This window comes from Jaculus jaculus, chromosome 5 (assembly GCF_020740685.1).
Source record: "Jaculus jaculus isolate mJacJac1 chromosome 5, mJacJac1.mat.Y.cur, whole genome shotgun sequence".
Classification (NCBI taxonomy): Eukaryota; Metazoa; Chordata; class Mammalia; order Rodentia; family Dipodidae; genus Jaculus; species Jaculus jaculus.
This window is the reverse complement of record NC_059106.1, coordinates 36,664,777-36,679,162: the sequence shown is the minus strand read 5'-3', so window position 1 is coordinate 36,679,162 and position 14,386 is coordinate 36,664,777. Positions and strand designations below refer to the sequence as shown.

The 14,386-nt window shown below is 52.1% G+C and overlaps 2 protein-coding genes across 5 annotated transcripts in view; one reads left to right on the top strand and one right to left on the bottom strand.

Moving 5' to 3' along the window:
* The first annotated feature begins 1,178 nt into the window (after nucleotides 1-1,178).
* Noc2l (NOC2 like nucleolar associated transcriptional repressor) lies at nucleotides 1,179-13,413 on the top strand. 2 transcript variants are annotated; one of them, XM_045149249.1, is made up of 19 exons: nucleotides 1,179-1,229; nucleotides 1,340-1,492; nucleotides 2,302-2,473; nucleotides 2,554-2,679; nucleotides 3,835-3,952; nucleotides 4,028-4,118; nucleotides 4,931-5,009; nucleotides 5,125-5,235; nucleotides 5,933-6,046; nucleotides 6,727-6,915; nucleotides 7,097-7,236; nucleotides 8,188-8,299; nucleotides 9,256-9,369; nucleotides 9,662-9,763; nucleotides 11,623-11,766; nucleotides 11,889-12,002; nucleotides 12,279-12,414; nucleotides 12,679-12,759; nucleotides 12,971-13,413. In XM_045149249.1, the coding sequence occupies exons 1-19, from the start codon at nucleotides 1,204-1,206 to the stop codon at nucleotides 13,075-13,077; spliced, it is 2,229 nt and encodes a 742-aa protein (XP_045005184.1). In that variant the 5' UTR covers nucleotides 1,179-1,203; the 3' UTR covers nucleotides 13,078-13,413. The 2 variants fall into 2 exon arrangements, with proteins under 2 accessions (XP_045005184.1, XP_045005183.1); XM_045149248.1 differs by having other exon boundaries at nucleotides 3,832-3,952.
* Samd11 (sterile alpha motif domain containing 11) overlaps nucleotides 13,138-14,386 on the bottom strand; it is an 18,339-nt gene continuing 17,090 nt past the window's right edge. For all 3 annotated transcript variants that reach the window (XM_045149245.1, XM_045149246.1, XM_045149247.1), the window contains exons 12-14: nucleotides 14,200-14,321; nucleotides 13,859-13,969; nucleotides 13,138-13,754 (exon numbers count right to left, since the gene is read on the bottom strand). In XM_045149245.1, coding sequence (XP_045005180.1) covers nucleotides 13,506-13,754; nucleotides 13,859-13,969; nucleotides 14,200-14,321 — 482 coding nt within the window. In that variant the 3' untranslated portion in view covers nucleotides 13,138-13,505. The remainder of the gene's footprint in view (nucleotides 13,755-13,858; nucleotides 13,970-14,199; nucleotides 14,322-14,386) is intronic.

Genomic DNA, 14,386 nt, shown 5'->3' with positions numbered 1-14,386 from the left:
GCGGACAGCTGGAGGGCTGCTTGGCAGCGGCGGCCACTCCACGCTTGGACCCGTTGTTTCTCGGCGCCGCCCGCCCGCACGGGTCGGCGTGTTGGGATCCTATCTTCCACCTCCCAGGAGCATCCCCTTCCCGCCCCTTCTCCTGATTCTCGTCCAGGGAGCCCTCCCTCCCCGCCAGTCTCTCTTCTACTCCAGGGAGAACCCTCCTCCTCTTCGCTTCTGGCCCCCCCATCTGGGGCCTGACGACCCTGAGCCGTGTTCGAATTCCGGGACCCAAGTTCCACCTGCTCAGTCGTGCTCCATCCACAAGGCCCTCAGTCCTGGGCCTGGCCTTAATAAGGCAATCTCTTTACCCACTAGGAATCCCTACACATATGTACTCAGAAGCATACCCAGCGAGAGGGACTTGCAGCTCGAAAAGTGGATGGCTGCCGTATCGCCCATCGAGACAGGCTAGACTGTCGTTTACTTTTTTTAAAAAAGTAATTTATTCATTTATTAGAGAAAGAGGCAGATATATAAAGAGAATGGGCGCTCCAGGGCCTCTAGCCGCTGCAAATGAACTTCAGATACTGGGGAATCGAACCTGGGTTCTTAGACTTTGCAGGCAAGTGCTTTAACTGCTAAGCCATCTTCTGATGATGATGATTTTGGTTTTTCGAGGTAGGGTCTAGGTCTAGTCCAGGCTGACCTGGAATTCAAGCATCCTCTGATTTTGATGAACTGTGTCAATGTTGCCCTTTCTGTTATCTCACTAGACCATGTGCTTCGTATGTTATTGGTTTGTAAACACTCTTTGCATAGGAGTTATTAATTTGTAAGCATTCTTTGCATAGGAGGCCCTGCGGCCGTTAGTTCTGTTTATTGCGACTGCACCGCATGGCACAGATAGCCTGTGAGTATAGCAGGCCGGACGCCTGGCTTTATGTTATCCGGGTGGGAACTCTTCACTGCGTCTTACGGAGGACACTGAGCGGACCCCGGCGAACGCGTGCAGGAGCAGCTATTTAGGCTACTATCCACGCCGGGAGTACGAAGGTGCCCTCCCGCTTGGAGGTGGTCGGCATTGGGATCTGAGAACCCTAGAGTCACTGATGGTAAAGCGCGGTGGGAGGGGGCCAGAGGGCGGGGCTGGCGGGAGGAAGTGCAGCAGTGCGCGGCATTCTGGGACCGGAAGTGCGGTGCACGCTGCGCTCGGGCGTCATGGCTGTATCGCGCGGCTCTAAGAGGTAAGTTGGATGGATGGACGGCCAGATTCCCCTGCCGCATCTCTGCGCTTCGCGAGAGGCGCGCGGGAAGGTCGGCCGCGGCCGTGACCGTGACCTGCTGTCACCCGTAGGCGCCTGGCGGAGCTTACAGTGGATGAGTTCTTGGCCTCCGGCTTTGACTCCGAGTCGGAGCCCGAGGACGCCCCGGAGGCGGCGGTGCGGGAGCCGCGCGCCCGCGGAGCCGAGCGCATCCCCGAGCTGCGCGGCGATCAGGCTTCGGCCAGGTGAGAGCCTGCTCCTCCCCGCTGCGTCTTCCGAACCTCGGGTAAACCGGTGTGTGGCGTGCTGGAGGGTACGTGCTGTGTAGGTGGTAAGGAAACCCGGCAGGAGCTGGAAGGCATGTTCTTTGGGCGGCGAAGCCCCCGTGGGAGGGTGATGTGTGAATGACGACTTGAGCGGGAACGGCCAACGCTCTAAAATGAAGCCAGTGAAAAAGTACTGAGGCGACAGTGATTGTGGCTGAAGAGACCCGGGAGAGTAGCGGATCATCCTAGTGACAGTGAAGTGGCCGAGTTGTGTGGACTGTTTCCTTGTACGATCTCTTGGTAACACGGGACCAGGAGCTGCTTCAGGGCTTGTGCAGAGAGATGACATCAGATGATATACAAGAAGGGGTCCCCGGGGTGGTTGTGCCGAGAAGGGTTATAGGTAGCGACGGTGGAAATGGAGAGTTTTGAGGGGAGGCGTACATAGATTTGGAGGTGCTGCTCTTGAGAGCTGAAGACAGTTTCCAACAATGGCATGAGCAAGGTAGGTGCACCGTAAGTCTGGGAGAATACTGATTGGCTGTCTATGTGCTGAATTTGAGATGCCTGTGATGAAACAGTGTCAAAGTCTCTGGGTGTGTGAGTATAGAAGAGAGGTGGGTCTGATGACTTACCTTCTGAGACTCCTCCTGCTTGGTCATTTGGTAGCAACGGTGGAGGGAACAGACTAACCCATAGCTGTATTGAGGAGGTCAGCGAGCTGGCTATGTGGAGGAACAAGAATCCTTTCCCTTACTGCTTTTCCCCTGGTCTCATACTCACCTCAGACGGCATAAAGGGCGTGCTTCTGAGCACAAGGACCAGCTCTCTCGGCTGAAGGACAGAGACCCGGAGTTCTACAAGTTCCTGCAGGAAAATGATCAGAGCCTGCTGGACTTCAGTGACTCAGACAGCTCGGAGGAGGAAGAGCAGTGTCATTCCCTACCAGACGTGCTGGAGGTGAGGCTGGCAGAAGTGAGCAGCAGAACACCTGTGGCTTCTATGCCTGATTCAGCTTGTCCTTTTTATGTCTGATGCAGGAAGCAAGTGAGGAGGAGGATGAAGGAGAAGACAATGATACAGTTCTCAGAGGACCGCAGAGGAAGAAGAATGAGCCTACCCCTGTGACCCTCACCATGGTCGAGAGATGGAAGCAGGGGGCAAGGGTGAGAGGCAGTGTGGCCTGGGTAGCTAGACTCTCACAGGCAGGAATCTCTGTCTTTGTTTCATTTGAGACACCTGAGGCTATGCTGGTGGGAAAAGAGCTTCTTTGAGGAGCATACAGTACATGTGTGTCTGAGCGCCAGGATGCCTGGACTGCATCTTCTCAGTTACAGTGTGGCTCTGCCTCCGCCCTCATTAGCTACCCAGGGTCCTGACTCCCTGAAAAACTTGGGCTGCAAAGTGAGTCCCAGGTTATGCCAGGTTAGTGTGAGACCCTGCCTCAAAAGAACACAGCAAGAACAACAAGAGACCCAGTCAGGCATGATAGTGCATGCCTTTAATCCCAGCACTCAGGGAGGCACAGGTGGAAGGATTGCTGTGAGTTTGAGGCCAGCTGGGACTACATGGTTCCAGGTTAGGCTGGGCTAGAGTGAGACCTTGAAAAGAGAAACACATCTATTTTTTTGAGTGCTGTGTATCAAATCCAAAGCCTGCCTTATACATTCCAGACAAGTGCTTTACCACTAAGCTGTACGTCTAGCCTATCTCTCTCTCTCATAAAGCCTCTAATGCTATAGTGGGTTCCTGGTTCTTGCCATCTCATCTAACCCTAGTACTTCCCAAAGTCCCCACCTCCAAATACTACATTATGGATTTGAGCATTAAATTCCAACACATGCTTTTTAGGACGTAGTTAAACCATTAGCAACATTTGTCCATTTGGAGGGGTCATAGGCCTTCTACTCAACTTGCACTGGATTCTCTCCTTGTATCCCTCTCTTTTGGTGGCTAGCCTAGAACTCTGTATAGACCAGGCTGGCCTTAAACTTGCAGCAATTCTCCTTCCTCTCTGTCTTCCTAGTGCTGGGATTACAGGCCCAGCTCTCACATGGGATTCTGTAGGGTAAGGTGTGGAAAGGAAGAACTGTAACACCTGAACCTGGCTTTCTCCTGGAACTCCTGAGCTACACTGTCCACCCAGGAGGGTTGTACACACCGCTCCTTTTTGTTGCCAGCATGTGGTCTAATAACCCTGCTCTACCACTTTTCTGTGCCTCTGAGATTGTGGGTGAGGGGCACCCTTCCCTTGAAGAGCAGGTTCTTAGAGCCAGGTGCTTTGGCTGGCTGCTTACCCAGCTGTCTTGCTCCTTCAGCAGCGTCTTACTCCCAAGCTACTCCATGAGATTGTACAAGCATTCCGAGCAGCTGTGGCCACCACCCAAGGAGACCAAGAAGCTTCTGAAGCTTGCAGGTTCCAGGTCACAGACAGTGCTGGTGAGCTGGGGCCAGGGGACCCATCTCAGGCTTGATTGTTCTCTCACCCATAAGTAACACCTGTGTTCCTTACAGTGTTCAATGCTCTGGTCACCTTTTGCATCAGAGACCTCTTTGTTTGCCTTCAGAAGCTTCTGTTTGGAAAAGCACTGAAGGACAACAGCAGGTGAGAGGATGGGCATGGCGAGGGTTGTCCATAGGAAAAGACAGGCCTGGGGGTGTGCTCCTACTCTCCCTTTCCTTGAATGAAAAATTCTCTGTCAGGGGTTCATCAGAATTGGGGAGGGAGAATATGCTTGGTTTTGCTCTTGGTCTTCTTAGGTCTGGGTTCTCTTATCTTTTGTTTTGTTTTTGTTTTTTGAGGTAGGGTCTCACTTTAGCTCAGGCTGACCTGGAATTCTCTATGTAGTCTCAGGGTAGCCTCAAACTCATGGTGATCCTCCCACCTCTGCCTCCCGAGTGCTGGGATTAAAGGTGTGCACCACCACGCCTGGCATGGGTTCTCTGTCTTGATATATGAGCTCCATCCATCTCTGTAGTTGTTTTGTCTCCAAGAGTTTTATATGCCCATAGACTGGCCAGGATGGGGCTAGGAGTGGCAATAAGTGCCTGGAGGGTCAAACTCATTCAGGTATTTTTGTAAGGAATCTGAGGGTACAGGAAGGGCCCTCCCATCAGCACCTGCAGGGGAGATGGTAGCACCTGGACTTGTGGATTGGCAGGGTGTGTCACGTAGAGGGAAGCTAACAGGTAGGGGAAGATCTTAGTGGACAGTTGCTCTAAAATCTGGCCAAGCAGGGGGTCTGTGGGAAGGACCAGTGTTTTGGTGCTGCTGCTATAAGTCTGGCCCATGTTCAGAAGGGTTTTGGTAAGCCCAGCTTTTTGTGGGTGGTGCTGGGTTATGTGCCGTTGTGTTCGTGGATTCTGGGCCTGAGTAGCCTGTATCTGAGCTGGATGGAGTGGGTGTGATCTCTGCAGGATGCTACAGCCGTCCAGCAGCCCGCTGTGGGGGAAACTCCGTGTGGATGTCAAGGCGTACCTGAGTGCAGTCATACAGGTACCATTCTGGTTGTGGGATCACAGAGGCTTGGCCATGTTCAGTGGTCTAGTGATTTTATGTACTCCAAACTTTAGTGAGTTTTAAATCTCTTTATTCCCTCCTGCTTTCCCAGCTGGTGGGCTGCCTGGCTGAAACCACAGTGTCAGCGGCTGTCCTGCGGCATGTCAGCAGCTTGGTACCGTACTATATGGTCTTCCCCAAGCAGTGCCGCATGTTGCTCAAGGTGCGTTGGTTCATGTACTGTGTCAGATGGCTGGGGTGCATATGGGTGTCTTACTTGTCCGCCTCTGGCTCCTATGCAACCCCACCCAAAGTCCTAGTCTCAGGTAGTCCTCTACCCTATCTTACCATTGTGAGAACAGGTTCCACTGAGGTAGCTGTATTCTAGCATGTTTGATGATGGCCACAGTGTGATCTGCATAAAGCAAGTCTTCATGATCTTACCTTTACAGAGTGTGATGTGCTGTGCTCTGGGATTTGGCTTCTTTCTAATTAATCATATCTATTTATTTGCAAGGAGAGAGAGAGAGAGGGAGGGAGGGAAGGAGGGAGGGAGGGAAGGAGGGGGAAGGGTAAGAGATATAGAGAAGACAGAGAGAAAAGGCATGCCAGGGCCTCTAGCCACTGCAAATGAACTCCAGATGCCTTTGCCCCCTTGTGCATCTGGCTTCTGTGGGTCCTGGGGAATTGAACCTGGGTCCTTTGGCTTTGCAAGTAAGTGCTTTAATCACTAAGCCATCTTTCTGATTAGTCTTGATACTCCTGACTGCCCTCCCCAACCCATCAACAAAGTGTTTTGGAAAGGAATATTTCTCAGCAGTGATCAAAGGAATATCTGGCTCAGGGAGGGGTAGGTATGCTAGCTCTGGAGGGTCCTGAGTGAGGGGCCATGATAAAGCAATGATGTCTTCCTTACTCAGAGGATGGTGGTTCTGTGGAGCACTGGTGAGGAGTCCCTGCGGGTGTTGGCCTTCCTGGTCCTCATCAGAGTCTGCCGGCACAAGAAAGATGCCTTCCTGAGTCCTGTCCTCAAGGTAGTGTGGGCTCTGCATGTGTCCATTAGGCTCTGTGTTGTGTCTTGGGGCCCTGGCAGGCAGCCTTTGTGGTAGGTGCCCCTTGTTGGGCCTTGGAACCAAGCTCTGACCTCATGGGCTCTTTGATCACAGTTTCTTTTCCAAGAAGTTGGGGTGGTAATGGGGACAGAAGCCCATGGTCTGGGTTCTACCTGGACTTGGCTGCACATGGTTCTTCCTGAGTAGGGACCTCGTTTTCTGGGAATGAGGGTGTTATGCTTGAAGGATAGAAACAGATCTGAAGCACTATCAAGATCAGACCTTGCTGTGCATCTCCAAGCCTGGGTTGGTGCTCCTGTTCATGGAGACACTGGAGACCCCATTGTATAGGGTGAACATTCAGCAGGGTGTCTCCTCTGTTTTCGTCCTAGGCCTTCAATCATGTCTGCCCATTCTACAGCTCACCCCTTGTCATGCACCTTCCCTGTAAGCCTCCCCCCTGCCCCCCACAAGCTGGTGGAGGCTGAGCAGTATCAGGCCTGAGGGGCTGGAGGCCGGGCAGGGAAGGGGCCTGCAACTGGGTGATGAAGCTGTACTCCTGCTTTGGACAGCAGGTCTGATAGAAATGCCTAGTGTTGGCAGGTGTTTTAGAACTGAGTAGTGGGTATTCAGGTGGCTCTTGACTGGTATCTCTCTGTCAGCAAATGTACATCATGTATGTGAGGAATTGCAAGTTCACCTCTCCCAGCACCCTGCCCCTCATCAGCTTCATGCAACGGACACTGACTGAGCTGCTTGCCCTGGATTCCAGTGTTTCCTACCAGCATGCCTTCCTTTACATCCGCCAACTTGCTATCCACCTGCGCAATGCCATGACTACGGGCAAGAAGGTACACAGGCAGGGGGGCCCTCCAGGCCAACAACCCTATCCAGCAGATGAGAAGGCGTGGAGCTTCTTGAAAACCCTGTCTGTTGGGACTGACATCTCAGCACTCGCTGGTGGGGTGGACTGTGAGTGAGGGCTGTGGCAGGGAGGGGCTGGCTCTTAATGGTGGATTCCACTCTGACCAGGAGACCTACCAGTCCGTGTACAACTGGCAATATGTGCATTGCCTCTACCTGTGGTGCCGTGTTCTTAGTGCCCTTGGCTCCAGTGAGGCCCTGCGGCCCCTGCTCTACCCACTCTCACAGGTCATCATTGGCTGCATCAAGTAAGTTCAAGGGCAAGGTTGGGACAGGCTGTCCTGTAGGGTGGGGACAGAGGATGTTCTGGGCAGTGCTGCTGGTTTAGGGCAGAAGTGTCCAACCTTTTGGCTTCTCTGGGCCACAGTGGATGAAAATTGTCTTGGACCACATTAAATTTTAGGGCTTTTGGGTCTTGATTTTGGCAATCTCTGAGGAAGAGCCTGGAAGATTCTTTGTGCAGCTGGGCTTGCAATTAGCCTCCTGTTTGTTAGGTGAGCAAGGTTAGCTGCCCACAACGTTTTTCTGAGGGCTGAATGGGCCTTTGGGTGGTATAGTAAGGCGTTCAGGTCCAGTGGCCTATTGTTCTTGACTCAAGTATGCCTGTCTGGCCACGAGGGGGCATCCATGTCCTCCTGAGGGGCTTTTTCCTGAGTATTGAAAGCTGGACTATGAAGAGAAGTAGGAGATCCAAGGAACTAAGCTCCCAAAGCAGGGAGTAGGAAAGAAAAGAAAGAGAGGGTGAATAGCTACATGTTAAAATGGAATTGAGGGGTCTGAGAGATGGCTTAGTGGTTAAGGCATTTGCTTACAAAGCCAAAGAACCCAGGTGCAATTCCCCGGGACCTGTGTAAGCCAGATGCACAAGGTGGTGTATGTGTCTGAAATTTGTTTGCAGTGGTCAAAGGCCCCGGCATGCCCATTCTCTCTCTCTATGTGCCTCTTTCTCTCTATCTCAAGTAAATAAAATTAAAATGAAATTGAGTTAAAAAGCTGGTTTTCCCATAGCTGAGCAATGAGGCAGGACACAAGACTGGGCATTTTGTTTTGGAGGAATGTTATATTTACCTATGAATGCTGTAGTTGGTCACCCTTTAGAAGTGACAAGGACCCTCTTGCAGTAGCAATCTGTGAATGAAAGCGGGGCCATGCTGTGCTGGGGGCTAGCCACATGACCAGGCTCCTCCTTCCTGCCTCAGGCTGCTGCCCACTGCCCGCTTCTACCCACTACGCATGCACTGTGTGCGTGCTCTGACACTGCTGTCACAGAACACTGGCACCTTCATCCCTGTGCTGCCCTTCATTCTCGAGGTGAGTGTGATAGGTTCAGTCTAGGGTGGGGACTTATGAACGTCTTTTGGAAACTACATCTCTCCTGTAGCAGGTAGCAGTGGTTACCTGACTAGTACACCTATAGTCCTTCTGTCTTGGAAACCCACTGAGGGTTTCCTGCTATTGGTTCTCCCAAGTCCCTCACACTCTTCGGCAACATGTTTTTTTTCTTTGCCCTGGACAACCCTCGTTCTTTGGTGCCCCTTACACCAGATGCAGATTTCCTGAGAAAGTGAATCACAGGTTGAAACCAAGCTCTCAGGCTGTAAGGAATCTTTGTCCTGTGATTTATGGGCAGGAAGAGGGTATTTAGAGCAGCTTTGGATGCCACTTAGCTCCTACCCAGCTTTTTGCTGAGGCTAGAGGAAGTATTGTACCTCCCATCCCCTCCAACCATTTATTATTGATCACTGTTGGGCCTTCCTGTACTTGGAGCTGGCTTATTCACCAGCATCCTGCTCTGCTGCATGGGGGACTCCTGCCAGGGGCTTCCCTTCTAGAACCTCTCTCTAACCTTCTTCATGTTTTGTTCCTTCCTGGTTAACTGCTTTGTGTGTGTGGGGGGGTCTCGTGGTGGTTGGGGAAGGTATCAGTAGGCCAAGAGACTGAGGTAGGCTCCTACATCCCTCCTATCTGGGAAAGGTCAAAGTACACAACATTCAGAGTGTGGAGTGTGAGGGAAGTACCGGTCCCACTCCTGAGACATGTCTGTGTTATGGGTTTCTTTGATTCCAGGCTATACCCACACTACCTAGCATGCAGCCATGCCAGGCCCAGGCCTTTATGCACTGTAATGTGTTGAAGGAGGTTGAGTGAGGGGCTCTGTACACAAAGGTCCTATGGCTTCCTGTCAAGGGACTCAAGGTGTTCTGTGGGCCTCAGGTCATGCTCTGTCTGGTCATGTGCACTGGGCTGGACTGATACCCTGGGGGCAGGTTTTCCAGCAGGTGGACTTCAATAGGCGCCCAGGACGCATGAGCTCCAGGCCCATCAACTTCTCAGTGATCTTGAAGTTGTCCAGTGCTAACCTGCAAGAGAAGGCATACCGGGTAAGGCTGTCCTCCAGGCCTCCTGGGTAAGGTTCCATCCGGGTCACATGAGTACTTCAGAAGGTGTGAAGGTAGACAGGAGGGGCTACTGTCCTGCAGTGTTTGTGGTCTTCTGGGTCAGGGCTCCTTAGTTCAGCCCCTGTGAAGCTGGGTGTGGCTTTTGGGGAGGCTGTGTGCACTGCCTTGTAGCTGCCACCCTGGAGACTGAGCAGATCCATTGTGCTGAAGTAGATGACCCGGGGCTCCTGGGTCCCTATCACCTAATGATCTTTTTCCTACCTTGTTGCTTCAGGATGGCCTGGTAGAGCAGCTGTATGACCTCACCTTGGAATACCTACATAGCCAGGCCCATAGCATAACCTTCCCTGAGCTGGCACTGCCCACTGTACTACAGGTATGTGCTCATCTGGTTCCCCTCCCCTGCCCAGATTCCTTGGATCTGCTTTGTGGCTAACTTTGACTATCTCCACCCCCTCCCCAAGGTATGGTCTCACTCTAGCCCAGGCTGACACTATGTAGTCTCAGGGTGCCCTCAAACTCATGGTGATCCTTCTACCTCTGCTTCCCAAGTGCTGGGATTAAAGGCATGTGCCACCACGCCTGGCTTACCTCCTTTTTATTTTAAAGGAATGAAATACATACGTACATACATATATGTGTGTGTGTGTGTGTGTGTGTGTGCGTGCGTGTGCACGTGTATATATATTTATATTTGAGAGAAAGAGGCAAAGAGCGAGAATGGGCACACCAGGGCCTCCAGCCACTGAAAATGAACTCCAGATGCATGTGCCCCTTGTGCATCTGGCTTGAGTGGGTCCTGGAGAATCAAACTGGTATCCTTTGGCTTTGCAGGCAAATTCCTTAACCACTAAGCCATCTCTCCAGCCCTTTACTATCTTTTATTACTTACTTTCATATTTTTCTGAGGTAGGGTCTCCTTACTCTAGCCCAAGCTAGACTGGAATTCACTCTGTTCTCAGGCTGGCCTCAAACTCAAGGCAAGCCTCCTACCTCTGTCTCCAAGTGCTGGGATTAAAGGCATGCACCACCATGCTAGCTGACTATCTTGGTACAGATAGGTGAAAGGAAGTATTCTTATTTCAGCCACTCAGGGCTAAGAATAAAGCCAACTGACTTACGTGTTTCTCCCTTGCATGGCCTATAAACTGGGCCCTTTGGGGCTAGTGTAGGGGAAGTGATCACTATGACTTGATAGCCTGAGCGGCTTCTTCTTGGGGGCTGTAGTCTTGACTTTGCTCTGAGGGATTACCATCTACTCAGAAGGTTGGGGCAAGCCTGGATAACTTACCTAGGATTTTAGGAACTTGTTGGCCCCTCCCCAGACTGGTTGGCCCACCGTGGCCTACGGCCACCTGTGTAAGCCCAAAGCCTGGTTTGGGCTAGTCTTGCGGATAAAGTGTGATTGTCCCTCTTAGAAGCTCCTGTGCCCGGCATTAGGGTCTGTTTGCTCACAGCCAACTGTTTATCATCCCAGCTACTCAAAGGAGGAGGCTATTGCTGTCCCTATTTGGTTCTGGTGGGTGATTAGCTCCATTACTCAGGCTTGCTGGGAGAGCTGCTGTTCATACCTGAGCCATATATATCTGGCTCAGACCCATCTAGACCCAAGTGAGGTTTATGTGTGCAAGGCAAGTTACATGTGAAACTTTGTACACATTTAGTTACAGTAGCTCTGCATGTTACAGTGGCGTCTGTCTGTCCTGTGTCTTTGGCAGATAGTTGGGACATCTTTACTTTTGGGTTTAAGGTCCTGGAGATATGGGTGCTGGGCATAGCACAGAGTAGTGGTCAGCAGGGTGTTCTTTTTTTGGTAAAGATCCAAATGGTAATTATAGACTTTGTGTGACATATGGTTTCTCAAAGCTCTATGTTTTGTTTTTATTTACTTACTAGGAAGAGAGTACTTACTAGAGGGGGAGAGAGAGAGAATGGGTACGCCAGGGCCTCCAGCCACTGCAAACTAGCTCCAGACACATAGGCCACTTTGTGCATCTGGTTTATGCAGGTTCTGGGGAATTGAACCTGGGTCCTTAGGTTTTGCAGGCAAGTGCCTTAACTGCTAAGCTCTCTAGTTGCTTACCTCTCGTCAGTGTGCCTGTGAGACTTTATGGAAATGGGCAGCAGGTACTTGTACGTCCTTGTGATTGCCCTGTAGTTTTGCATAGTCTGGCCCTGGGTTGGGTGGAGCACAGTCCTATCACTGGAGCTACAGCAAGCCCTTCCTTTCTGCAGCTGAAATCCTTCCTCCGGGAGTGCAAGGTAGCCAATTACTGCCGGCAGATGCGCCAGCTGCTTGAGAAGGTGCAAGAGAACACAGAGCACATCTGCCGCCTCCGCCAGAGAGTCTCGTTCAGCGTGTCTGACCAGCTAGCAGTGGTTGGTTGGGATGTTGCATCTGTGCCCTGGGGTGGTGCTGCCTTGAAGATACCAGTTGGGAAGAGGTGGGTGTTTGGGGGTTGCCCAATGTGGGCATGATCCTAAACTGCTCCTGCTTCCAGGATGCTTGGGAGAAGCAGGCCCAGGAAGAAGGGACCCCACTCACCAAGTACTACAGTCACTGGCGGAAGCTGAGGGACCGTGAGATCCAGCTGGAAATCAGTGGCAAAGAGCGGGTATCCCTGGGGTCTGGGCAGGAAGCTTAGCAGAAAGTGGCTATGCAGGGTATTCATGAAAAGGCTGAGCTGGGGGTAAAGCTGGGAAAAGGAAGACTGATGGGAGGGAGAGATGAATGAGACTTTAAGTTGGGTGAAGTTGTTTACCCACAAGGCATCTGCTCCAGTCACCTGTCCTGCGTATGACTGGGACCTGAGGTTAGGTTTAGGCTAGGCTGCATTCAGCTCTTGATCTCTGCTTTTCCCCATTTGCTGTTCTGTTTATTGTCTTCAAAGCTGGAAGACCTGAACTTCCCAGAGATCAAAAGGCGGAAGGTGGAAGACAGGAAGGAGGAGGATAGGAAGGAATTTAAAGATCTGTTTGATCTGGACAGTGCTGAGGAAGAGGACAGTACAGACTTCTCAGAGAGAGGTGGGTCCTGGGCTACCTTAATAGTTCTCTGAATGGGGTGGGTTCTGGTGGTTCCTCAACCAGAGGGGCCTACCCATCTGTTTGGTGGTTAGAGTTGTTTCTTGTGCCACCCTCACTGGTTCCTTCATTTGTGGGTCTTCCTTAGTATTGATAACTCTGCCTGTGGGCCTCCATGCAGGTAGAGGGAAGGGCCAGTGTAGCTCCCTATATGAACTTGCTGTCTGGCTTGGGGGAGTTGTACACATGGTTCTACCTGGTTTCCAGGGACACATGGGCTCCGGAGAGTTCAGAAGGACGTGGAAGAGGAAGATAACAATGAGGAAGAGGACACCAGTGACTCAGAGGGTGAGTAGTTCTTGTGAACTGGTCCTAGGAAGGTGGCTTTGCACCAGGCCCAGGCCCCGCCCTGGTGTGCAAGGCCAGTTGCTCTGTTCTCATGCATTCTGGCAGCTAGCTAAAGCAATGCTGAGACATTAATACTGTGATGAATAAGTAACCTCTAAGGCTGGATTCTTCCTGATATGCAGAATTCATGTAGTCTCTTCTCTTCCTGTAGATGGAGGACAAGACATAGGGATGGGGCTGGATCCCAGTGAACTGTGGCAGCTGGCCCACGGGCCACAGGATGAGCTGGAGGATCTGCAGCTCTCTGAAGAGGACTAAGGGCTTCCCACCATGTCTTGGAGGCCTCAAGGCCACCATCTGTGCAGCAAGAGGGAGGTAGACAGTAGACCGGGCTTTATTGTTACAGCACAACAGACCAAATGTAGCAAAAGCTGTTCTGATCAGAGGAAGGGAGCTGGCACCTCAGAGCCTACCCTGCTTGCCCCCAGCAGGATGCTAACCCAGACCTGATGCCAGGATGCAGAGGAAGGAGGGTGGCTCCATGGCTTCTTCACCTCCCGTCTTTGGTTTGACTATAGACCTCTGCAGCTACCCCCAGAAAGTCTTTGTAAACTCATTCCTTTCCTCTTAAGTCATATATTTTCTTTTTAAAAATTCTTGGTGATTTTTGCTTCCAAAAAGGAAAATGTCTTGGAGGGATGGGGAGTTGCATGGCCTCCAAGGAGTATGGCAGTTGCCTACCAACCTCAACAAAGAGACTGGGAGGGGTCTGGGGCCCCTGGGAGCACAGCCATAGTCCCTGACCCATTTTCTTGCTTGGGTGAGGTTCGGCCTGTGGGTGGGTGGGCGCCCCCATAGGAGGAGGTGGTGGTTGCTGGGGACAGGGGTTGCTGTCCCGGGCTGAGCGGCTCAGGTGCCCGCATACTTGGTGGCTGCAGTGGCAGGGCTACAGGAAAGCTGGCCATGTAGAATACACGGCCCACGCGCTTGGCCACCTAGGAAGAGATAAGTCTAGGTGAGCACCTAATTGACTGTCTCCAGCCACAAAGAGCCCTGATGCCTTTCCTAGACATTATAGGAAACGGCTGTCCACACTCACCTGGGCCCTGATCTTGAGGGCCGGCCCCAGCTTCAGCCCCATGGTGGTCAGCAGGTGTTCCTCTGTCAGCAGAGGCAAAGTCTCTCCATCAATTCCCTGTTCTCTGAATACCTGGGGGCAGGGTAGGGTCAAGGACCTATCACGTATGTGAGCCTGGTCAGGTCCCACAGGGTAGAGGTGTGGCTTTCATGGAAAAATGATCCAAAGAAAGGAAAAGCTAAGTATGGATGGCCTTGAGGCCGAAGCAGAGGGACTGAGGGGGAGCAGCTGGGTGTGGAGACAGCACTGTGGCCAGGCCAGGCCATTCCCACCTAGCCCCAGGGACCTGCAGATCTCCTCACCCTAGCATACTCTCCACAGCCAGACAGGCCCCCCACGAAGCTGCAGACATCGTCCACCGTCCACTTGCTGACATCCTCTGGATCTGTGTTCTCCCCATCAGCGAAGAACCCTCCCATGGCTCCTGGCGATGTGGAGGGCAGGGTATCACTAGAGCCCAGGTCTTCCCTTTCTCATGGCCCCACCCCA